General features: G+C 40.0%; 1 protein-coding gene across 2 annotated transcripts in view; it reads left to right on the top strand.

Moving 5' to 3' along the window:
• The first annotated feature begins 422 nt into the window (after nt 1-422).
• Nucleotides 423-22,495, top strand: part of MAP3K7 (mitogen-activated protein kinase kinase kinase 7) — a 71,284-nt gene continuing 49,211 nt past the window's right edge. For both annotated transcript variants that reach the window (XM_066254287.1, XM_066254286.1), the window contains exons 1-5: nt 423-862; nt 16,497-16,607; nt 19,378-19,443; nt 20,347-20,392; nt 22,110-22,248. In XM_066254287.1, the coding sequence (XP_066110384.1) occupies nt 743-862; nt 16,497-16,607; nt 19,378-19,443; nt 20,347-20,392; nt 22,110-22,248 (482 nt within the window). In that variant the 5' untranslated portion in view covers nt 423-742. The remainder of the gene's footprint in view (nt 863-16,496; nt 16,608-19,377; nt 19,444-20,346; nt 20,393-22,109; nt 22,249-22,495) is intronic.

Below are 22,495 nucleotides of genomic sequence, written 5' to 3'. Positions count from 1 at the left end.
TCACTGTATAGGGTACTTTTCTTTAGAATTCCTCATTGTCATGTACAACTGCTTCTTTCTATACATCACATTGAGGGAAACGTTTCAAAGGCTTCTTAAGAAAATAGTTGAGCTTAGTTTAGCGCGAATCTAAAAAGTAAGCGCCCAGACAAAAAGCCCAACACTACCACCGAATGCTGCAGGTCACTAAAAGAAACGGAAATGGGTCTATAACATAGCTCACGAAGCAGATTTGAAACCATAGCTTTCATCTTTCCCGCGGGTTCCTAAAGGACCAACCGCAATGACATTCCAACGCGCTCTGCGCGACTTCCGTTCGCGCATTTTAAGTACGTCAGAGGGTCAGCTCTCGCGGTATCATCCGGTTGCTGAAGCACTTTAACAAAGATCTCGCGAAATTTGTTCCACAGATCCGAGTTAGCCTCTTACCCTCCCCCACCTCCCCCAAACTGTCCTTCCTTACTCAGTCTCAGTTACCAAATTCTCCCCTCCCTTCCCTTGAGCTCAAGGCCCTCCTCCTGTTTCCGATTTCAGGCCGGAATCGGAAGTACAGTGGGCGGGGCCCGGCGGCGGAAGACGCAGCCCAGCCGGAGCGGGGACTCGGCTGTGGCCGCTGCCCTGCCTCCTCCACGCATCGCCGTGGCTCCAGACTGAAGGTCGGTCCGGAGGCGGGTGGGCGCGGGTCTCCCCCGGAGTGTCCGGGCGGCAGCCTCCCCGGGCCACCCGGGCTCCACGAGGGATCATGTCTACAACCTCCGCCGCTTCCTCCTCCTCCTCGTCTTCGGCCAGTGACATGATCGAAGCCCCCTCCCAAGTCCTCAACTTTGAAGAGATCGACTACAAGGAGATCGAGGTGGAAGAGGTGAGCGAAGCCCGGCACGGATGTGCGGGTCCCGGCCTGTCCCGCCTCCTCCTGGTCCCAACTCTGAGGGCGCCTGTCGGCCGGTGGGATTCTGGGGCCCCGGGGTTCACACGGGAGTCCCCGACGCCCTGCTGAGACCGGGTGTAGACGGAACTCTCCGCCTTCAGCTGCTCCGAGGTGTCTCTCTTTTTGCCTCACTTAACATTCTTGAGTTGGATTTGACACTCGTGTATCTGGTTTGGGTCATCAACAGGAAGGTATACTGGTGAGACAAGGTGGCCCACCAGTTCCCTTCTCTGTGAGTAGTGAATTCGTCAAAGACCGTAGCCGTTTTGGAGGTTTAGTTCACTGAGGCGCGGCGTCCTTAAGGGCAACGGATTGTGCTGTGAGGATCGACATCTCTCTCTTCCTGGAACCTAATGTGTGCTCGGTACATGCTAGGTAAATTAATACATCATCATATATAACAGCGTTTCCCCGAATATGGTTGGTTTGTTTCGCCTTTACTACAGAGCAGTAGTCATAATATTAAATGTTCTGCCTCCAGCTGGGCTAATTAAATGAATTTCAACATTAGTAGAGTGTAGACTGGTTACGACGAAAAGCTGTTTCAAGTTGCATATTCTGAAGAGATAACGAATGACTTCCGTGACAACTGGAATATAACAACAGACCAGAAATCGCTGTTAGAAAACCCGAATCCATTCTCTGGTCTGTAGTAATTTAAGTTAGTTTAGACAAGAGCAAGGAAATCATGCGTGTTTAGTACATTACTCCTTTTCAGATTCACAGAGTAGATTGGTTCTAAGGACCATAGCAGTTAGAAAGGTAAAAACTGTGTACATATAATTTAAAGAATCACTTTGTATAGTATTAAAACTTTGGTTGAAAGTAGTATCAATCGGTTATTATTTATTCATCATTTTCAAAATTATTAAGTACTTTGCATTGCAAATACCATGAAGAACCCTGTATGTCCTGTATCATAAACTCAGTTAGGACTTCTTTAAAAATCCTAAATTATTTTTAGGTACTGGCAAGCTAAAAGTAGTGAGATAATTATCACTTAACAAATAAGGTTTTTTTTCTGTGCATGTTCTGAAGAATAATGGGTTACATAATTTTTATTTTGTAAAGTAATCTTAGAAATCACTGAAAACAACCCTATTTTACAAGATAGTGTAAGTAGGAAGAGCGGAGCCTTTGGAGTTAGAGAAAGATCCAATATATCATATATCTGCTATGCCACTTAATAGCTGTATGATTTGGAGCAAGTTTGATAACCCCTTTCAGCTTTAGTTTCCTTAACTATACAATAAGGGTAATTTTATTTTATTTTATCTGTATAACAGATCCTGTTAGGCAATATGCAAAACCCCAAACTCAGTGTCTGACACATATTACTAGGAAACTTTCAGAGAGGAAGTGACCTGCTTTAAGGTCACATGGCTAAAAGAAGGACCTGTATTTTGAAAAGAGAGGGGAATTTTTTCCTGTGTAGGTGGCTTTTTTCTTCTTCTTTCTATTGGGGCTATAATAAATTCCTTTTTCAGAAGTGGATAGTTGATCTAATTTTTCTGGTTAACATTCTTTCTTTTTTAAGAATAAAAACTCAGTGAGTCAGTATAAAAGAATTGCAGTTTTTAAATAAGCATTTACGTCTACTCTGTGGCAAACTGTCATGCTTGTAGACTACAAATTGTTATATAATAATAACTTGTACTTCATGGTCTACCAGATGCTTTCACATACTTACATCATTTGATCCTTACAACCTTAGTTTTTACACACTACTTTCTAAAGCATTTTACATTCTTGCTTCCTGGAGGAATGAAAGTTACTAAGAGACATTTTATTGCTCTTCCCCCAAAGTCATTTAACTTCTGATAGGTTTTTAAGTTTCTAAAGACCCCTCTTTTCGTTTAGATAATGTTTCAACCTTTCTTTGGTATATTTAGGACAGTGGTGAGAAGTAGAGTTTTGTTTCTAAATAAAAATTTCTAATATTAGGCAGTCATTTAGTTTTTTAATAGGTTAAAATCATGAATAAAAGAACAAAAAGACCAGAAACAAAAAGTATTTTACATTGCTTTCAATATTTTATATGAACATGTATATATATTCCTATAAGTAAAAGAAAATCATATTCTGTATTAATCAAATAACACTAACTAAATCAACATTGTATCAATTCGAGACTATATAAGAAAAACATTCCAACCACAGGGCAGATATGCAACCATTTAGTAGATGCACATGTTTGAGGCATTAGCTGATTTTTTTAACCCTTGCATTCCTGATATTGTGACTCAGTAACAGCAGTGTGGCATCTCAATTCAATTCTGATATCAAATTAGAAAAGGTTTTAGCCTTAGAAGTCTACATAGGTACTTCTTTCTTTTAAGTCATTTAGTTTTTACCATCTGGATTTATGTGTGGAAAATGTTAGAATAAGTTGTAAGGTAGGTACTTTGGGAACGAGCTTGCAACAAGTGGTAAAGGCATCGTGGTATACTGAGCTGGGTATTTAAAAAATTTAGATGTCATACTGATGCAGCCATAATGTATTTCTAATTTTGAACAAGTCACCTCATTTTTTAGGGTCTCTTGATTTCTCACGTGAAATGAAGGATTGAACAAGATAATTTTTAAGTTATCTTCCAATTCTAAAATAAAAACACATTTATTGTTTCTAGTATTTATGCTCTGTTTCTACAATGAGCTTTAAGGGCAGTGATCGTGATCTCCCGTGGAATGTAGTTAAACCAGCTAATCCCGGTTAGACAAGGCAAGTGATATCCCCATTTTATAGATACTGATCAATGACTTTTATTGGTTAGAAGCTTTATGTCTAACTAAATGGTAGAGTTGGTAGTGGAATTTGAGATTTCTCACTCCTGAGTCAGTTCTTATGGTAGATTTACAATGTTTCTTTAGTTCTCTCTAAACTACTCTATAATGAAACCTTATTTTGAGGACGAGGAAGCAAAAATACTGATTTCCTTTATAATAATTGGTCCTGAGCCCTTAATAAACATTCTTCTCCCTGCACAGTACTTCTAAGGTGCTGAGGAAAATAAGTAGAAGAATCCTAGAATGCTTTTCTTAAAAAATATTGACTTGTGGCCCTGGCTGGGTAGCTCAGTTGGTTAGGGCATAGTTCCAAAGTGCAGAGGTTACCAGTTCGATCCCCAGTCAGGACACATACAGGAACAGATTGATGTTCCTGTCTCTCTCTTTCTCTCTTCCTCTCTCTCTAAAACCAATAAAATAAACATTTAAAAAATGTTGACTTGTGAGACTAGAATAAACACAGAACAATTAAAAATTACATTTTTATGCCTTACCAGTGGTGGTACCGTGGACAGAGCATCAACCTGGGACATTGAAGTCCCAGGTTTGAAACCCTGAGGTTGCCCAGCTTGAACACAGGCTCATCTGGATTAAGCACAGACTCACCAGCTTGAGTATGAGGTCGCTGACTTGTGCATGGGATCATTGACGTGGTCCCATGGTCGCTAGCTTGATCCCAAAGGTTGCTGGCTTGAAGCCCAAGGTCACTGGCTTGAGCAAGGGGTCACTGGTTCAGCTGGAGCCCCCTGGTGCTGCGACTAGGAGTTGATGCTTCACATTTCTCCATTCTCCTTCTCTCTCTCTCTCTCTCTCCTCTCTTTCTCTCTCTCTCTCTCTCTTCCCCCCCCCCCCACGCGCACACACACCCGCACACTGAAATAAGTAAATAAATAAATAAGAATTACATTTTTAGCCCTGGCCAGATAGCTCGGTTGGTTAAGCATCGTCCCAATACGCAAAGGTTGTGGGTTTGAGCCTCAATCAGGGCACATACAGGAACAGACTGATGCTTTTCTTTGTCTCTTTCTCTCTCTCTTTATATAAAATCAGTCAATAAAAAAATTTTTTTAAAAGAGAAAAAAATTGCATTTTTAGGACCACAAATTTAAAGCTATGAATATAATGTTAATTGAGCACTTAAGCTATACTTTGAAAGTAGGTTTAATCACATGAGGCTCCATTGAGTGGAAAAGAGTTTGAAACTAGATTTTGAATAAAATAAGTACTGTAGAATGGGAAAGGCACTAAGATGAATTCTTTGCAGTTGTTTCTCTGCCTAGGATGAACGTTCTTCCAGAACTTCACAACTGGCTCCTTCTCACCATTCAAGTCCTACCTCAAATGAGAGAAGCTTACCTGAGCAACCTAGGTCACTTCTATTCATCCTTGTGGTACTTACCAGTAACCAAAATTGTGTATTCCCCAGCAAAATGTAATATGCCTTATTGACACTTGTAACTCGAATACCTAACACCTAGAAGTTGAATGAGTAAATGAAGTTATAACAGCATAATCATGAACATTTAATGCTTGTTATATTACATGTGATAAAATCAGAGGTTAAGATTAGTTAGTGATTTGGCTAAAGCAGCATTTATACTAGAAATTAAATCTGATCCTTGTAAATGTTGACTCTATAACAGTCTATGTTATACCTAGCAAATACTTTTGTTTAGCAGGGGTCAGGTGCTGTGAGCCAGGTATCAGTGGGCCTTTACTAAAATGCTAAATAGACCATAAGTGACATGGGTGCTTTTTAAAAGGAAGACTTAGTGTTGACCTCAAGTATGATATATGAGCAAGGCACATATAATCACTGCACCATTTATATGTTTTTAAGCTTCATATTATGTAAAGCTTTGTTTTAAAGCAGGGGTCTCAAACTCACGGCCCGCGGGCCGCATGCGGCCCGCCAAACAATTTTGTGCGGCCCACAGACTAATCCACGAAGTTCAAAATATTTTGGATAAAATTAAGTAAGCCCGTGAATTAGTCTGCGGGCCGCACAAAATTGTTTAGCGGGCTGCATGCGGGCCGCGAGTTTGAGACCCCTGTTTTAAAGGGAAATATATATAGAATTTTGAAAGTGATGTGCATTTTATAGTTGTAGGTTATGAGTATGTCGGCAACTGATAATAAGAAAAACCTAATTCATAGTGGCCTGAATAAAGTGAGTCCATAGGTTTGTTAGTCAGTATTTAACTATGGATATTCAAAATTATTAATAAGCTTTTCTATGTGAAACGTAGTGATCATTGGTTTCAGCAGATGTGGAATTGTCATCACAGTGAAGAGGTAGCCCAGCGATAATTTTTATATTGTGCATGTATAGCTTAAAAGATGATACGAGTATATTATTTGAAAAAAAGACCTATTCAATGGCCCAGATGTCTTATGGCAGGCTTAAAAAGACTGAATGAAAAAATTCAAAAGAAAGTTTTAATCTTTTGTGTTATCAAGTCTGTCTTGTCAGCAGATGGCAGTTCTACTCTGCCACAGTTTATTAATAGATTTTGAAGTTCTGAAATAGTTGGAGGCTCCAAGTTCTAACTAATAAATGTAAGATATATGCCTGTTCTATCATGTTCCAAATTTCTAGCCAACCTAATGGCAGCGTAGCCAAGGTTCATTGCCATAGTTCATAGAACAGCGCCAAACCAAACTGATAGCTATAGTCACTGAACTAAAAATAACATAAATGGGGGACAATGAAGACGAATTATTTCAAGTGTGGTGATTACAGGAGGGAAAGAGAAATGGGAGGTGGGGAAAGCTAGAGGGGGATAAATGGTGATAGAGAGAGACTTGGCTTGGGGTGATGAACGCACCATACAGTATACAGATGATGAGTAATGAAATATATAGCTGAAACCTATATAATTTTATTAATCAATGTCACCCCAATTCAATTAAAGAATAAAAGTTAAAAAAAAGAATTATGTCATAGTAAATTAAAAGCACAAGGGCATACATCCCTTTCCATTCAGTTTTGTTTAGGTGTTTTTGTTTTTAATAACCTGATTTGGATGAAGGAAAGGAGTAGTCTTCCATCCTAAGGAATCAGTTTTTTAAGGAGTTGCTTTCTTCACACACATACACCCAAAATTCTGATTTTGATTTTGTGCCTTTTAATACTAATTGCGTGAAAATATTATATGCACCATTTCTTAAAATTGTGTTACATTTTTTATTAAATTAAATTTAAATCTGCTTTACTACTATATGAGATTAAAGTTGTGGACCCAAAACCAAGAGGAAATTAACCCATGGCGAGTGGGGGAGTAGGGGAGATACGTATTGTAAAAGAATTGATCTAAGAACATTTTAATTTAGAAAACATTTGCCTGACCAGGTGGTGGTGCAGTGGATAGAGCATCGGACTGGGAGGTGGAGGACCTAGGTTCAAAACCCTGAGGTCACCTGTTGGAGCGTGGACCCATCTGGCTTGAGTGCGGGCTCACCAGCTTGAGTGTGGGGTTACTGGCTTGAGCGTGGGATCATAGACATGACCCCATGGCTGCTGGCTTGAGTCTAAGGGTCACTGGTTTGAGCCCCAGGTTACTGGCTTGAGCAAGGGGTCACTCGCTCTGCTGTAGCCCCCGGTCAAGGCACATATGAGAAAGCAATCAATGAACAACTGAAGGAACTGCAATGAAGACTTGATGCTTCTCATCTCTCTCCATTCCTGCCCATCTGTCCCTCTCTCTGACTCTGTCTCACAAAAAAAAAAAAAGAAAGAAAGAGAGAGAGAGAGAGAGAGAGAGAGAGAGAAAGAGAAAGAAAGAAAACAAATTTATAAGAAAATATTTCTAAATTGACTTCTTTAAAACCAAAGCCCCCTTTGAATTCCTCTTTTCTTCTATTTTTACAGATGAGGGATTGTGACAATTATCTGAAATATTATTCTTAGGTTCACCATTTTATTTTTATTTACTTTTTTTTAAGGATTTTATTTATTGATTTTAGAGAGAGGAGGGAGAAAGGCGGGGTAGGTGGGAGCAGGAAGCATCAACTCACAGTTGCTTCTAACATGTGCTCTGACCTGACAAGCCCAGGGTCTCCTAGCAGCTACCTCAGCATCCCAGGTCAGCACTTCATCCACAGCATTACCACAGGCCAGGCTAGGTTCACCATTTTAGTTGGATGTGTGTGATGGGGGAGATCACTTGTCATTTGGATGTGAGCCCTTTTTCACACTCTTGGTGAAAATTGATCCTTGGAGAAAGTTGTTCAAAATAATTGTTAGGAAAACTTATCAAAGAAACTTGTATTATTCATATATGAATGCAATCTGGAAAGCATATTTGATTTGTGAACTTGAACTAGAAATTTGGTAGTAGGTAAAAAGTAACTTCCTTTCAGAGTTTTGTAGCTTGACTTTAGGTTTTCCATTATTTACCTCAGTTGCCCTTGTGTGTCAGTTTGCTGTCTGTGCCATTCATTTCTATTGATCTATTATGTGCTCAAGAAAAACATTGGTTTGCTCACAAGAATTCTTTTTCTTTCTTCCTGCCCAAGATGGCATCTCAGTGCACTGCAGAATTCCCATAAATAATATCAACAACATGGCCTCTGCATCAATATGTGTGATGGTTTCCACTGAAGTATCGTGTCTCACTGTTACTATGTTTTTAATATAACCTAATACAGCTGTTCTCAAACATTAAAATCACCTGAAGAGCTTGGTTAAACACAGATTGTTTGGCCCATCCCAACAATAATTTGGGATTGGAACCGAGATTTTCTATTTCTCACAGATTTCCAGGTGATACTGATGCTTCTGAACCAGAGATCAGGCTTTGAGAGCCATTGGCTGAATGCTGTTGCTATTTTTATATCTGGTTTCTTGGCTTCTTGTGACATTCTCTTGGTTTGCCTGCCTCCTGACTTTTTGCTGGTTCTTTCTCCTCTATTTGTGTTTAAAATGAAGTCCTTCTAGGCTCAGTTTTGGGGCATAATATTTACATGTTATTTTTTGGTGACCTCATCCAATTGATAGACTAGAATACCAACTAAATTGTGCTGATGACTCTCCTAAGTTCTTATCTCCTGCCTGACTTCTTTTTGACTCCTGTTTCCACTTTTTTTCGTGATGTTTCTACCAGCTAATAGACATCTTAAACTCTGTATGACTAAAACAGAAAGAACTATGTTATTTTTTAAATCTCTTGCTTGTCTGATTGTTTCTTATCCTTCATTAAACTGTTGGCTAATTATATCTTTCTCTCCACCAGTTCTGTCTCCAAACAATCAGCAGGTTCTTTTGACTTTGCCTATAAAACATATCCCAGACATGCCCATTTTTCTGCACTACCATCAATCTTGTCCTCACAGCTATTCTATCTTGCTTGAGCTGCTGTTTTAATTAGCCCTCCTACCTGGTCTCTCCATTTATACTCTAGCACCCCTCCAATCCATTCTTTACATAAGAGCTAGAATGGCCTGACCAGGTGGTGGTGCAGTGGATAGAGCATCAGACTGGGATGCAGAGGGCCCAGGTTCAAAACCCCGAGGTCACCGGCTTGAACGCAGGTTTGCTCTCTTGAATGTGGGATCACAGATATAATCCCATGGTGGCTGGCTTGAGCAAGGGGTCACTTGCTCTGCTGTAGACCCCTGGTCAAGGCACATATGAGAAAGCAAGCAGTGAACAACTGAGGTGGCACAATGAAGAATTGATGCTTCTCATCTATTTCTCCTCTGCCTGTCTGTCCCTCTTTCACACACACAAAAAGGCTAGAATGGCTCTGGCCAGTTGGCTCAGCAAAAGAGCGTCAGCCCAGTATGTGGAAGTCCTGGGTTTGATTCCTGGCCAGGGCACACAGGAGAAGCGCCCATCTGCTTCTCCACTCTTCCCCCTTTCCTTTCTCATTGTCTCTCTTCTCTTCTGCAGCCAGGGCTCCATTGGAGCTAAGTTGGCCTGGGTGCTGAGAATGGCTCCATGGCCTCTGCCTCAGGTGCTAGATGGCTCTGGTTGCAATGGAGCAAAGGCCCAGATGAGCAGAGTATTGCCCTCTAGTGGGCATGCCAGGTGGATCTCAGTCGGGCGCATGCGGGAGTCTGTCTCTCTGCCTCCCCGCTTCTCACTTCAGAAAAATACCCAAAAAAAAAGGCTAGAATTTTTTTTTTAAGATTTTGTTTTTATTCATTTTAGAGAGGGGAAAGAGAGAAAAGAGGGGAGGAGCAGGAAGCATCAACTCCCATATATGCCTTGAGCAGAGCAAGCCTGGGGTTTTGAACTAGCAACCTCAACATTCCAGGTTGATGCTTTATCTGCTGTACCCCCACAGGTCAGGCTAGAATGATTTTTAAAATGTGAAATCCTATCACATCTTTTCTCCTTAAATTCCTCTGATTGCACTTAGACTGAAATTCAGACTCCTTTTTATGGTACAGAGAGCCATTCAGGATCTAGACTGCCTATCTGTCCAGCCTTATTTTGCTTCACTCTTCACCCACTACACACTGCCCACACTGAATGATCACTCTTTCTCTGGGTCATCACTGAAATGTCCTTTCTCTCAGTGAGCCCTTGTAGGACTGCACTGTTTAAAATTGGGGTAGGGGTTGCATATGTGTATACACAAAAACACATACATTCCGCTTTTCTAAAAATTATACATTTTTCTTATATATCCTGTTTTTTCATTTGTCTCCCTTCATGAGAATATAAGTAGTAAAAGCAAAGATTTTGATTTGTTTACTCCTATACCTTGAGGATAGCACCCAGCCTATAGATGATGTTATGTTCAAATATGGTCAAATAGGGAATGAGGGTTTTTTCCTCCCCTTAGGACCTTTCCATTACAGTAGTCTCTCACCATACCGCAGTTCACTTTTCACGGTCTCACTGTATTGCAGATTTTTCGCTATATCACGGGATTTTGCGGTATATAGATATAGATATTTTTATATATTTGTTTTTAAATTATTTTTGTGGTAAAATAAGAAAAGTAAATGTGTGGGATGCCTGACCAGGCGGTGGCGCAGTGGATAGAGTGTCGGACTGGGACATAGAGGACCTGGGTTCAAGATCCCGAGGTCGCCAGCTTGAGCACCGGCTCATCTGGTTTGAGCAAGACTCACCAGCTTGGACCCAAGGTCTCTGGCTCGAGCAAGGGGTTACTTGGTCTGTTGTAGCCCCCGGTCAAGGCACATATGAGAAAGCAATCAATGAACAACTAAGGAACCGCAACGAAGAATTGATGTTTCTCATCTCTCTCACTTCCTGTCTGTCCCTATCTGCTATCTGTCCCTCTTTCTCTCTCTCTCTCTCTCTCTCTCTCTGTCTGTCTCTGCCACACAAAAAAGAAATAATAAGTGTGGGAAAGATTTATAAAAGTGTGGCAATGGTTTTTAAAGCCTTAAAATATATATAAATAATAAAATGGAATATATGGTTGCTACTTCATGGATTTTTGCCTATGAGGGGGCAGGGTTCTGGAATTTAAACTCCACGATAGATGAGGGACCACTTGTAATTCTTTCCACTTCCTTAGTTGGTCCCTTGTGTCATTCAAATATCAAGTTAGTAACCTCAGCTGGCCTTCCCATACTATCTTGCTTGAAGTTTCCACTAATCTTTGTTATATTACCCTGTTTTTTTCTACATGGTATTTTTTTACAATGTTATTTTTTATTGAGTGATTGATTGATTTTTAGGGAGAGAGGAAAGGAGACAGAGAGGCAGAAACATCAATCTGTTCCTGTTTGTGCCCTGACCAAGGATTGAACCCACAACCTTTGTAGATTAAGACAATGCTCTAACCAACCAAGCTATCAGGCCAGGGCCTGTTATTTTTTTTATTCAGATCTTTTTGTGTATTGACTGTCTTCATACTTAATTGAAAGTATGTTCCGTGTAGATCAGGGATATTGTGTTATTTACTACTATATTTCTGATATCCCAAAGACATTCAAGAAATACTGGTTTAAGGAATAACAAATGGGGTTTATTGTTCTCTTGGCATAAACCTCACATTCACCTCTTGAAAGCAGGAGGCCTTACCCCGTTTCTCCCTGCTTGCTGATTAGGCCTTCCCCTTAGGCTTTCATGATCAGCTGAGCTCTACATTTAACCCCCTGTATTTGAGATGTCTTCCATCTGATAGACGTTCCAAAACTCTGCCCAACAACAGCCTCCTTCTTGCAGTCAGAAGATTCTTGAATTTTCTTGTTACCTTGCTTTTCTCTTGGCACAAGTCTTTCTGTATCATTTCCATGTTCTGTTGGGGCTTCAGAGACCCTGAGTAGGGCCTCCACCTTCTATCTTCCTTGCCATTTACTCATTTGTTGCTTCCCATGTTGGCAAAGAATATTCTCTGAGGTTGCCCCCTCCAGGGGATCTCATTGAGAAGTAGGAGATAAATTCTTTCTACCCTCAATCCCTAAACCCGTCCCAGAAGGGGAAGGGGAGGTTGTTTAGCCACTATCATATGCTTTCACCTTTGGCTAGTGTTTAAAAAAGTATGTAAGTACTGCTGCTTTGTCTGTAATTTCTTCTCTCTCTTTCTCTTTCATCCCATAAAGTCAGGGACCAGGGGGTTTTTTATGTATTTTTTTTCATCCTTAATATTTATACATTTATGCCATTTGAAAAAAATGTCATTTTTTGATACTGCAATATGGTGATTTATAAGAACTATATAGTTGGTCTTTCAGATGACCAAACTATATGTTTTTAATATATTTGGTCTTCATCTAGGGTTCCCAGTTCACAGCTCCTCAAAATCTCAGAATTTTATGACTGAGGAGAGCAATAAGTATGTCTTTTGTTTGTGTTTATTTTGTTGATGTGGTTACTTTTGGACCACACCTGAAAATGGGACCTGTGGGATCTGATGCTGTCTGTCTCAGGTACATAGTGTCAGAATTGAGTTAAATTGTAGGACACCTAACTGGTATCTAAGAATTGCCCCATGATGTGGGGAAACTTCCCCTCCACATATTGGAATTGGTGGCCCGAATCATTCAATACACAGAAATTTAAATTCTTTAAATATTGATTCTATACATCTAACCTCACTCCTTTGAATTCACAGCAATTATTTTTTCTATCATGTAATTTGCTTTACATGCACAACCTAGGCGGACATCTTGGACTTTTTTTTTTATCATTTTTAGATCTGTTGATTTATTATACTTGTAAAATAGCTTTATGGTGCTAACTTGAGTTAATGCTTTTAAGATCATTCACTTTACATGAATATGCCTGTTTTGTATTTTAGAGTATTCCAAAAAATTGGTTTCTTAAGCAAAAGGGAGAAAGTTTATCATGTCCTATTTGCCCACATTTTGTTCCTATGTTTTTAAGTTGAAAGCTCAGCAGCCATCATCTCAGCACTAGGTGGCACTTGTGCATCATAATTAGTAATACATACTGTACTTAACACGGTTTTTGTGACAACTGCATAATCCACAGATATGTTTGGAATCCCTCTGTGGACATTCCTGAGAATAGGAAAATGAAACAAGAGGATACTATTAAGTACCATTTGTTTTGATGTATTTGTAAATACATGCTTGAAGACTAGAGTAAATTACTTCATAATCATTATTTCATAGTAATACAGAATGGTAAGGAGAGTCTCCATCCATACCTTCTTAACCTAATGTGTAAAGTATTTTTCCCCCACCGAGGAAGAAGGAAGGGCGTAGCCACGAAGTGTGGAATAATAAAGGCTTTATTTAGTACAGCGCATCCTACCCTACGATGTTCTCTGGCCCTGGGGACAGAGTCCAGGGAAGTCGCATGCGGTGACCGTGTGGGGAATATTTAAAAGGTCTCTAGGGTGGAGGCGAGTTGATATGATGTGGTGAAATCTCACTGGCTGGTAGACAGTCGCTCTTTTCCAGAGGACTCCTGGGAAGTTTCTTTTGGTGTGCATGGGTGTGGGCGGTTCTAGCCAAGTTCCCAGGGCTGGTGTCTCACGTGACCTTCCCCCATTGCTGTCCACCTTACATTCCGATCTTTTGTGTTAATTAGAGGCGCCACTTATTCATCTGACTACTTTCTGCTGATTAGAGGCGTGTGGGGAAGGGAGATCAGAAGGTGGTGGCTTTGAGAGGAATCGTGAGGGACATTTGTTTGACCGTGACTTGAGAAACTTCGCGGATGCAGTCCTGTAAGGATTTAAAAAAGAGGAGTAATAGGTGGATCTGCAGGGTCCAGCCTTTTGGTGAGCTGGAGATGGGTAGGGCCCAGTGGTTCTGACTGTCAGCGGTCCTGTATGGGGGCAAGCTTGAGGCAAAACTGCATGTCAGGAGTGGCATAAGAAAGGGAAAGGAAGGGGTCCCATCCACTCCCATAACCGAGACCTGTGAGGGAACTAGAGGTCCAGAGTGTGATGGCAAAACAGAGAAGGCAGCTCCTGTGTCCACAAGAAATGAGATGGACTTACCCATTCCTGCAGCATTACTCTGGGGTTTGGTGAGGGTGATGGGGGTCTCCGAGTCCAGGCCGTGTCAGTCGTCCATGATGTCTAGGACTTTAAGCGGAAGGCCTGTCTGGCTGGCTTGGCCTCTCATCTGGCTTGTCCTCCACGTAGAGACGCTGAGGATGAGCCTGCTGCCAAAAGGGGGCAATTGCTCGCCACTGACCGGACTATTTGCCGTCAGGGCAGGGCTCAGTGGGCAGCTGCGGGCAGGAGCCCTGCTGGGACCAGTGACCCTCCTTGCTACACTTAAGGCAAGCTCCTGATGAAGATCATTTTTGTGGCTCAGACTTAGGTGGAGCACCTTCTGTGCCTTGCCCCTGTTGCTCTGCCGGCCTTAGGGCTGCCACAAGAGCCAGGGTGTAGAGTGATACCTTCTGCTGCATGCAGGCCCGGCAATCAGCCTTGGCCTGTTGCTCTTGACTATTAAAAACCTTAAATGCTGTGTTCATCAGGTCTCGGATAGGAGTTTGGGGGCCCTCTTCCGCCTTTTTAAGTTTCCTCCAAATGTCCGGGGCCAATTGGGAAATAAAGTGAGTAGCTAATACAGTGGCCCCGGCACTGGAAAGAGGGTCTAAACGAGTATGGAGGACCATAGTGTCAGTGAGGCGATTTAAGAAGAGAGCCGGATTTTCCTCAGGTCCTTGAGTAATTTCCCTTAATTTGTCATAGTTAACTACCTTTTGTGCTGCATCCTGCATGCCAGCTATAAGACATTCAATCATTTGGTCTTGTCTCCTACCTGTTTGTTCCGTCTGGTAATTCCAGTTGGGGTCTGTGTCAGGGACTGCCTCTGGGCCCACCAGCATTTGAGGGTTTGAGGCGTGGACCTTATCTGCATGAGCTCGCGCCGCCATCCAGATTTGGTCCCGTTCATCGGGGGTAAGGGTAGAAGACATAATAATATAGAGATCATGCCAAGGGAGGTCATATGCCTGAGTGATATATTGGAATTCCTTGGTGAAATCTCACTGGCTGGCAGAGGGTCGCTCCTTTCCAAAGGACTCCTGGGAAGTTTCTTTTGGCGTGCATGGGTGTGGGCGGTTCTAGCCAAGTTCCCGGGTCTGGTGTCTCACATGACCTTCCCCCATTGCTGTCCACCTTACATAATGTTTTCATAAAATTAAAGTTTGTGTTAGGACCTGTTTGCTATTCTTCATGGTTAATTGTGAGAGAAATGAGTAGTGCATCTCGTTACACTGGTTCATAACCAACTCCAAGCACTTACTGTTCCTTTGTAGTGTTAAAGAAAAAGTCTGGTTTTGACTTAGGAACCCTGTAAATATTAACTGAGGAAAATGTAAGCATCTCCCTTTTATTGTTGAGAAAACAGAAGCTCAAAGACATTGACTTGACTAGCATCATAACTAAGAGATAGAACCAATGTTCAACAACTCAAGTCTATTGGGTTCTAGAGCCCAGACATACTTTTTCTGTACTTCTAATGGTGACAGGTTTAGCCAGCACCCATTTATGTTAAAGCAACTGGATGACAATTGCAAATGACTAGTGTCGGTTTCTTTGTCTTATGAGAGGTGGGGTGTAGAGCAAGAACCTAAAGAACAGGAGGAGCCTGAGCACCCTGGGCTAGAGAGGGGGAAAGGACAACACATTGCTGAGTTGTGCATCCATCACCATAATTCAGTTTTCAAACCTTTTATCACTTTGGTGTAGGGCTCCTCCCTATGTACAGTTAATCCCAGTTTTCACTCAGCCCCAGGGAAACTACTAATTTACTTTGTATATCTATGGATTTGCCTTCTCTGGACATTCCATATAAATGGAATTGTACAATCTGTGGTCTTGTATTTGGCTTCTTTCACTTAGCATAGTATTTTGGAGATTCCTTCATGTTGTAACATGAATAAGCAGTTTCTTTTTCTTGACAAAGCATTCTGTTTAATACATAATGCCACATTTCATCTATGTTTCACAGTGGCCAACCTTTCGTCTATATTTTTATCCTTTCCCCTTCACTGTTCGCCTCTACTGAATTATTTAAAGCTACTTTTAATTTCATAAATATGATAGCTTAAAACATGAATTACATGTTTCTGCTTTTTATTTTTCCAAACCATTTTTTCTCTATCTTCTCATTCATCATGCCTTTTTAAATTTATTTCCTGTTTCCAAAAGTCTTGTTTGTTTGCTGTTTTGGTTCACTTGAGAATGAAGACATGTCTAGACCATAAACGTTCAAAGAAACAAATGCATTTTATTTATCCTCACTTTAATAAAAGTTCTTTCAGATTGGCTCTAGTGTTACATGTTGGGCTGGACTTACTTGTCTCTGATTCTCATTGTTTGTTTGTTTGTTTAATTTTTCCTTTCTTTCTTGTTTAACTTAGGTTGTTGGAAGAGGAGCCTTTGGAGTAGTTTGTAAAGCTAAGTGGAGAGCAAAAGATGTTGCTATTAAACAAATAGAAAGTGAATCTGAGAGAAAAGCTTTTATTGTAGAGGTAAGTTGAGATGGCATTTCTGTTGTATAGTTTTTCACCCCAAAATTTTAAGTATAAAAAAAATTGCCTCTCATTTGTCATTTCTCTGTATATTTGAATATCAGTAATTTGAACTAAAGGTAATGTCATATGAACATTTTTTTCAGTCATAGTCTTAATTCTGATTAAAAATTAGGGAGAAGGGGGGATTAAAAATTTTTTAAGGGGGACTTAATTAAATGAATTTATGCCTGAATTGAAATATATTCTTATCCATGTAATTCAGCTCTATTTTCAAGGTACAGAATTTAAATTTTAAAATAAAAAAGCAATGCTATTCTCTCCCATTATCTAAAATTAAGAAGGGAAATTTTATGCATTCATTTTGACTAGATATTTTTAGAAATTCAAATGAGGTTATTTTAAGGGGAAATTTTCAAATTTGCTTTTTCTCATATAGCATGAAAATTTACAACTCTGTTCTCTTACAGATTCATTGATGAAGGGAATTTAACAATCATGAGAGTGTTGTATTATCAGACTTACTCTCTGTTAATTTTTGCTGTTTTGTATATTAGATCACAGCATTTGTTTAATCAGAAGTTTTATCACTTTTTAGCCTCATTGGACAATGGATAAGTAGTCTTTATAACCCTCTGAATTTATATGTGATTTTATTTAACGATAATTTTAAACGATCCTGCATGGTATTTTTAAATGTATAATACTGAGAAATGAGAACTTGGTTGTGATATGCTGAAGTGGATTTTGTAATTAATTGAATGACTTGAGAAATACTGATGAATGGTTTGATGTTATCATAAAGAAAATTAATCTCTAGTGGTGTGCTCTGGAAGTCTGGCCTCAGTGTTGCCTTATTCATCATTTTTGTCTATAGTTTAGATAAGGTAGTTGATTGTATACTGTTGTATTGGCAGTTTCACAAAACTAAGTAAAAACGTTAATTGTTAAATGCTAGGAAATAAGAGTGAAAAAGATTATAGTAGCTTGGAGAAAAAAATTATTTTTTTGAGAAAAAGTATTTTAATCAAGGTTATACATACATGTAACTTAAATTGGTAAATGGTTTTCCACATATTCTTTCTAAAAAAATTTAAAGACTCCTATATCTCCTGACATCAAGTTTTCTGCTTCTCAAAGGCAGCTTACTTTGAGCTCATTTCTTAATTTTGTTTGGCGTTCCCCGGTCCAGAGACTCCTTATTTTACCTTCTCTACAGTGTCCACTTCTAATCTTTGGGATTATCAAGAGCCAGTCACTGACCTACTCGAAGTCACACGGAGGGAAGGGATCTTGGAGTTTAACTTTACCAATCTCTACACTCTTACTAGCTTACTTGCATAGGTACCAGCACTTCCCCGCCTTTCCGGGGTTCCGTGAGCTAAAGCTGGTTGCTTCTCGCTTCTCATTGTCCTAGGTCTGCTCTGTCAGTTATCGCTAGTCGTTTGCTTCCCAACATCCAAAACTTACATTTTCTTCATCCTTCTGAGCTTAAGCCTTGAAAGAAATACCTTTTCTGTTTAGTGGGATTTAGAGAAGGAACAGGAATAAATGCTTAAATAATCTGCTATCTGAAGCTCAGTGCTAAATCTTAACAAGATGAAATGTGATAAGTATATATTTATATATAATGAATGTGTACAATAAATAGTGATAATTCTTCTATTACGACCAAAAATTCACAGATATTGGCTGTAGAAAAATACAACATTTTAGTTGCATATAGTGAAAAGGTTTACCTTAGTGGACTTCATATGAGCCGGCAGTATAATGTAGGTAATAGAGAAGGAAGGGAAGAAAAGAGGGGGAAAGGCAGAAAAGAGAGAAAGAAGGAAGAGGAGAAAGACAGCAAGGAGCTGTTTGAAGGGACACATTAATAGGAGTCTGAAATGTAAAGCAAGAGAAATGAGTTCAGCCAGACAGCGCCCTGACCTCAATATGAACCACTGGGTCAGGGAAGATTAAAACTGGAAGTAGAGAGAGCACTAGGAGAAGGCTGTGGTAATTACTGCAGTGGTTCAGGTTGGAATTATTTAAGGCAATGGTATTGGAATGGAGAGGAAGGAATTTATTCAAGAGATGTGAGATGGATTGTAAGGAAGAGGATACAAATACGCAGAAAGAGTACAGATTTTAATTCAGACCAAAGTTGAGACCCTGGCTCTGCCACTTCCTAGCTATTGGGTATTTAGCAGCTCACTTTACCCTTTCTTAGCCTTATCTTAAAGGTCCCTCCCTGATCTTTAAAAAAGAAATGATAATACCTACCTTGCAGAGTTGTGAGAATTATACAGTCTCTAGTAAGTGCTTACCCGGGCATAGAGTAGGTAGATTATTCAGCCTGAGCTGTGAAGATGAAGATGACCATGAGATGGCTTCTCTGCCTTTGATAACAGCCCGGTGCCATCTCTGGGAGGGTGTCCTAACATTCTTGGCAAAGTTGATTTCTTCTTATTTATGTCTTGTTTATAATTCCTGTTATGGCACCTTACACATTGCTTTATTTGTTTAAAATAATTGCCAACTAAATAAACTGTGAGATCTTTAGGGCAGGGATTTTATGCCATTCTGGGCAGACATTTATGACCACATTTATTATTCTGCATATAAATAGTGATTGTTGTACTTGATCTTAGCCAAAAGGCCAAGAAACAGTAAATAGTGATTATTGAATGATTAATGTTTGTTACCACCCTAAGATTTTTAATGAAGCTGTGAAATCAGTTCCTCAAAGTTATCATATTTTAAAAGAAACCTTAATTTGTTACAGCTTCGGCAGTTATCCCGTGTAAACCATCCTAATATTGTAAAGCTATATGGGGCCTGCTTGAATCCGGTAAGTTGATTACTTTTTCATTGTCAGCTGTGTAAGGAACGAGTGGCAGATAGGTGCAAGTATGTAGTTTAGGTTTTTTTGTTTTTTGTTTTTGTTTTTGTATTTTTCTGAAGCTGGAAACGGGGAGAGACAGTCAGACAGACTCCCGCATGCGCCTGACCGGGATCCACCCGGCACGCCCACCAGGGGCGAAGCTCTGCCCACCAGGGGGCGATGCTCTGCCCCTCCTGGGCGTCGCTCTGCCGAGACCAGAGCCACTCTAGCGCCTGGGGCAGAGGCCAAGAAGCCATCCCTAGCGCCCGGGCCATCCTTGCTCCAATGGAGCCTTGGCTGCAGGAGGGGAAGAGAGAGAGAGGAAGGAGTGGGGGAGGGGTGGAGAAGCAGATGGGCGCTTCTCCTATGTGCCCTGGCCGGGAATCGAACCCGGGTCCCCCGCACGCCAGGCCGATGCTCTACCGCTGAGCCAACCTGCCAGGGCCTGTAGTTTAGGTATTTTGATGATATATTATTTCTGGGACATAATTGTACTTTATAGATTTGATTGTAGTCTATTAGGAACACTGTATATTGAAGGAATTGTTTAAGGTGTTCTTAACAATAACCTAATTTCCATATGAGGCTTAGGATATTCTGTGATGGCACCTATTCATTAGCAATGGAGAAAGTCCCCAAAGCTCTTGTGTTGTGTTTTTACATACTTCTCTACTCTTAGACACTGGGTGCCTAGACTGACAATGTTTTAGATCATAGACAACTTTTCTTCCCCTAGTGTCCTGTACGTAGGGGCCAAAAGAATGTTTTTTAGTGCACTTTTAAAGTCATAAGTTGAACTAAGTTATCTTTCTAGTCCCCTAAGATGCTGTAGCTCTTGTGGTTAATTATTCTGGCCTATGCTTCCTTTAGGTGTGTCTTGTGATGGAATATGCTGAAGGGGGTTCTTTATATAATGGTGAGTGTCGTTAGACCTAAAACAATTGAAAAGCTTTTAAAGTAAACTATAAGTTACTTAATGTTGTTCACAATTTATCTTCAGAGTCTCAAAAGAAGATAATTTTAAAAAAGAAATCTGTGTTGACCTGATTTTAAGCGTTCCACTCAGTATAACACCTTCTATACACCTTTGTGCCCCCGCCTGCCAAGTCTCCTCCACTCCCTTCCCCTCCCGTTGCCCCTCCCCTACCCCCACTCCCTCTTTCCCTCTAGCTATTGCTAGCTTCCCTGTTGTCTGTATATACAGTGTGTTACAGATATATGATTTTGGCTAATTCCTTCATGTTCTTTGATCCCCCTTCTCTCTGACAGCTAGCTGTCCATCTGTTCCCAGTGACCCTGTCTCTGTTTCTCTTTTATTGAATGGGACACTTAAAACTATGTCAACACAACACATTAATAAATAAATATATCTGCAGAAAAACAAAAACAGAGAGAGAGAGAGACCCACTTTAGACCAAAATAAATACATAGTGAAAGTAAAGGAATGGAAAAAGGATGTATTTCATACAAATGGAAATGGAGCAGATGACATCAGCAGCATAGCAGTATAAAAGGTGTTCCAGCTCTCACCCCTTGAAATTACAAGTTGCACAGCTATAATTAAACAAAGGATATCCTGCCCAGCACACAAGCAAGTCTGATAGATCTTTGTATTAAAACATCAGAGAGTGTGTGGCTGAGCGAAGAGGGGAGGAGGGAAAGAGAAAGGACAGAGACAGGTGCCATAGACACAGCCCCTCAGCCTCCCAAAAAATCTGGTAAAGATTAAAAATAAAAAGATAAGACACTACAATATTAGTATGTAAAATTTAGAAATCTAAGTATATCAATCTTATAAATTGATGGTACTTTTCATAATGTTAAAAGCATTTAAGTCAAGTTAAATTTGCTTTTTAAATAGATTTCAAAATATTATTTTATTTTAGCTTTTTTCCTTTGCCTCTCTTAGCGTTGAGCCTCCCCGTTTTAGAATTCTTTAACCATACTTCCATTTCATTCTGCTTTCTTTGAAAAAATAAAATTGGGGAAACTCAATTCACAGAACATTTTAATTATAACAATGAAAGAAAACTATTATTAACTAGTGACCTTTATAGAACAGAGCTCTGTCACTCTAGGCACCAACCATATATGTGAATGTATTGTCTTTTGTTGCACCATTTATATAAAATGTTGCATTTTGTTTTTTAAATTAACATTTTATATAAAGTTTTACTTATATTTACTGTCCATATATTCATCATTCTTAATGTGCATCTAATGCTCCATTGTTTTATTTGGTTGAACCATTTCTAGTCTTTAGCTATTATAGAAAGTATAATTGTAAACATTTTAATACATTTTGTTTCTTTCTGTACTGCTACTCTGTCTTTCATAGTAGTGTGCATCACATTGCTTTTATATAATTGTGAGATCCTGCATCTGTCAATATGGAAAAGTGTGGTAGTGTATATTAATTTTACTTAAATGTATGTATAACATTCAGTGGAAGTGCTATATTAGGTACTTATTCCTTTGAAATGATTAGATAGTTCCATTTTTTTATTTAGAAAATAACTAAAAGCAGGACTGGTAGGAGCATGTGTAAAAATACCCAGTCAGTGCTTGCATTCATCTTGTCTCTTTTGTTATATACAATAAAGTTCTTTTTAGTTTGTGCCTTTCTTTTGCAGTGCTGCATGGTGCTGAACCGTTGCCGTATTACACTGCTGCCCACGCCATGAGTTGGTGTTTACAGTGTTCCCAAGGAGTGGCTTATCTTCACAGCATGCAGCCCAAAGCTCTAATTCACAGGGACCTGAAGCCACCAAAGTAAGTCTCTCTCTCTCTCTCTCTCTTTCCTAAACCCCTCCCTCCCCCTTCCTTACCTTCCTCCCTGTCTTCCTCCATCTCCTGCCCACGTCTCACTCCCCACTCCACACTTGCCACTCCCCAATTCAAGCTATGGGGTGCACAGGAGCTTCTCTTTTCTCTTTCCTTTTGGCTGGCATAAGCGTGTTTAAGTTCACTCACCATCAGAACATCAGAAAGAGAAAGAGAGGGAAGCATTAATTTTTGT

Source organism: Saccopteryx bilineata, chromosome 1 (genome assembly GCF_036850765.1).
Source record: "Saccopteryx bilineata isolate mSacBil1 chromosome 1, mSacBil1_pri_phased_curated, whole genome shotgun sequence".
Classification (NCBI taxonomy): domain Eukaryota; kingdom Metazoa; phylum Chordata; class Mammalia; order Chiroptera; family Emballonuridae; genus Saccopteryx; species Saccopteryx bilineata.
The sequence above is the reverse complement of the archived record's forward strand: the minus strand, read 5'-3'. Positions and strand labels throughout refer to the sequence as shown.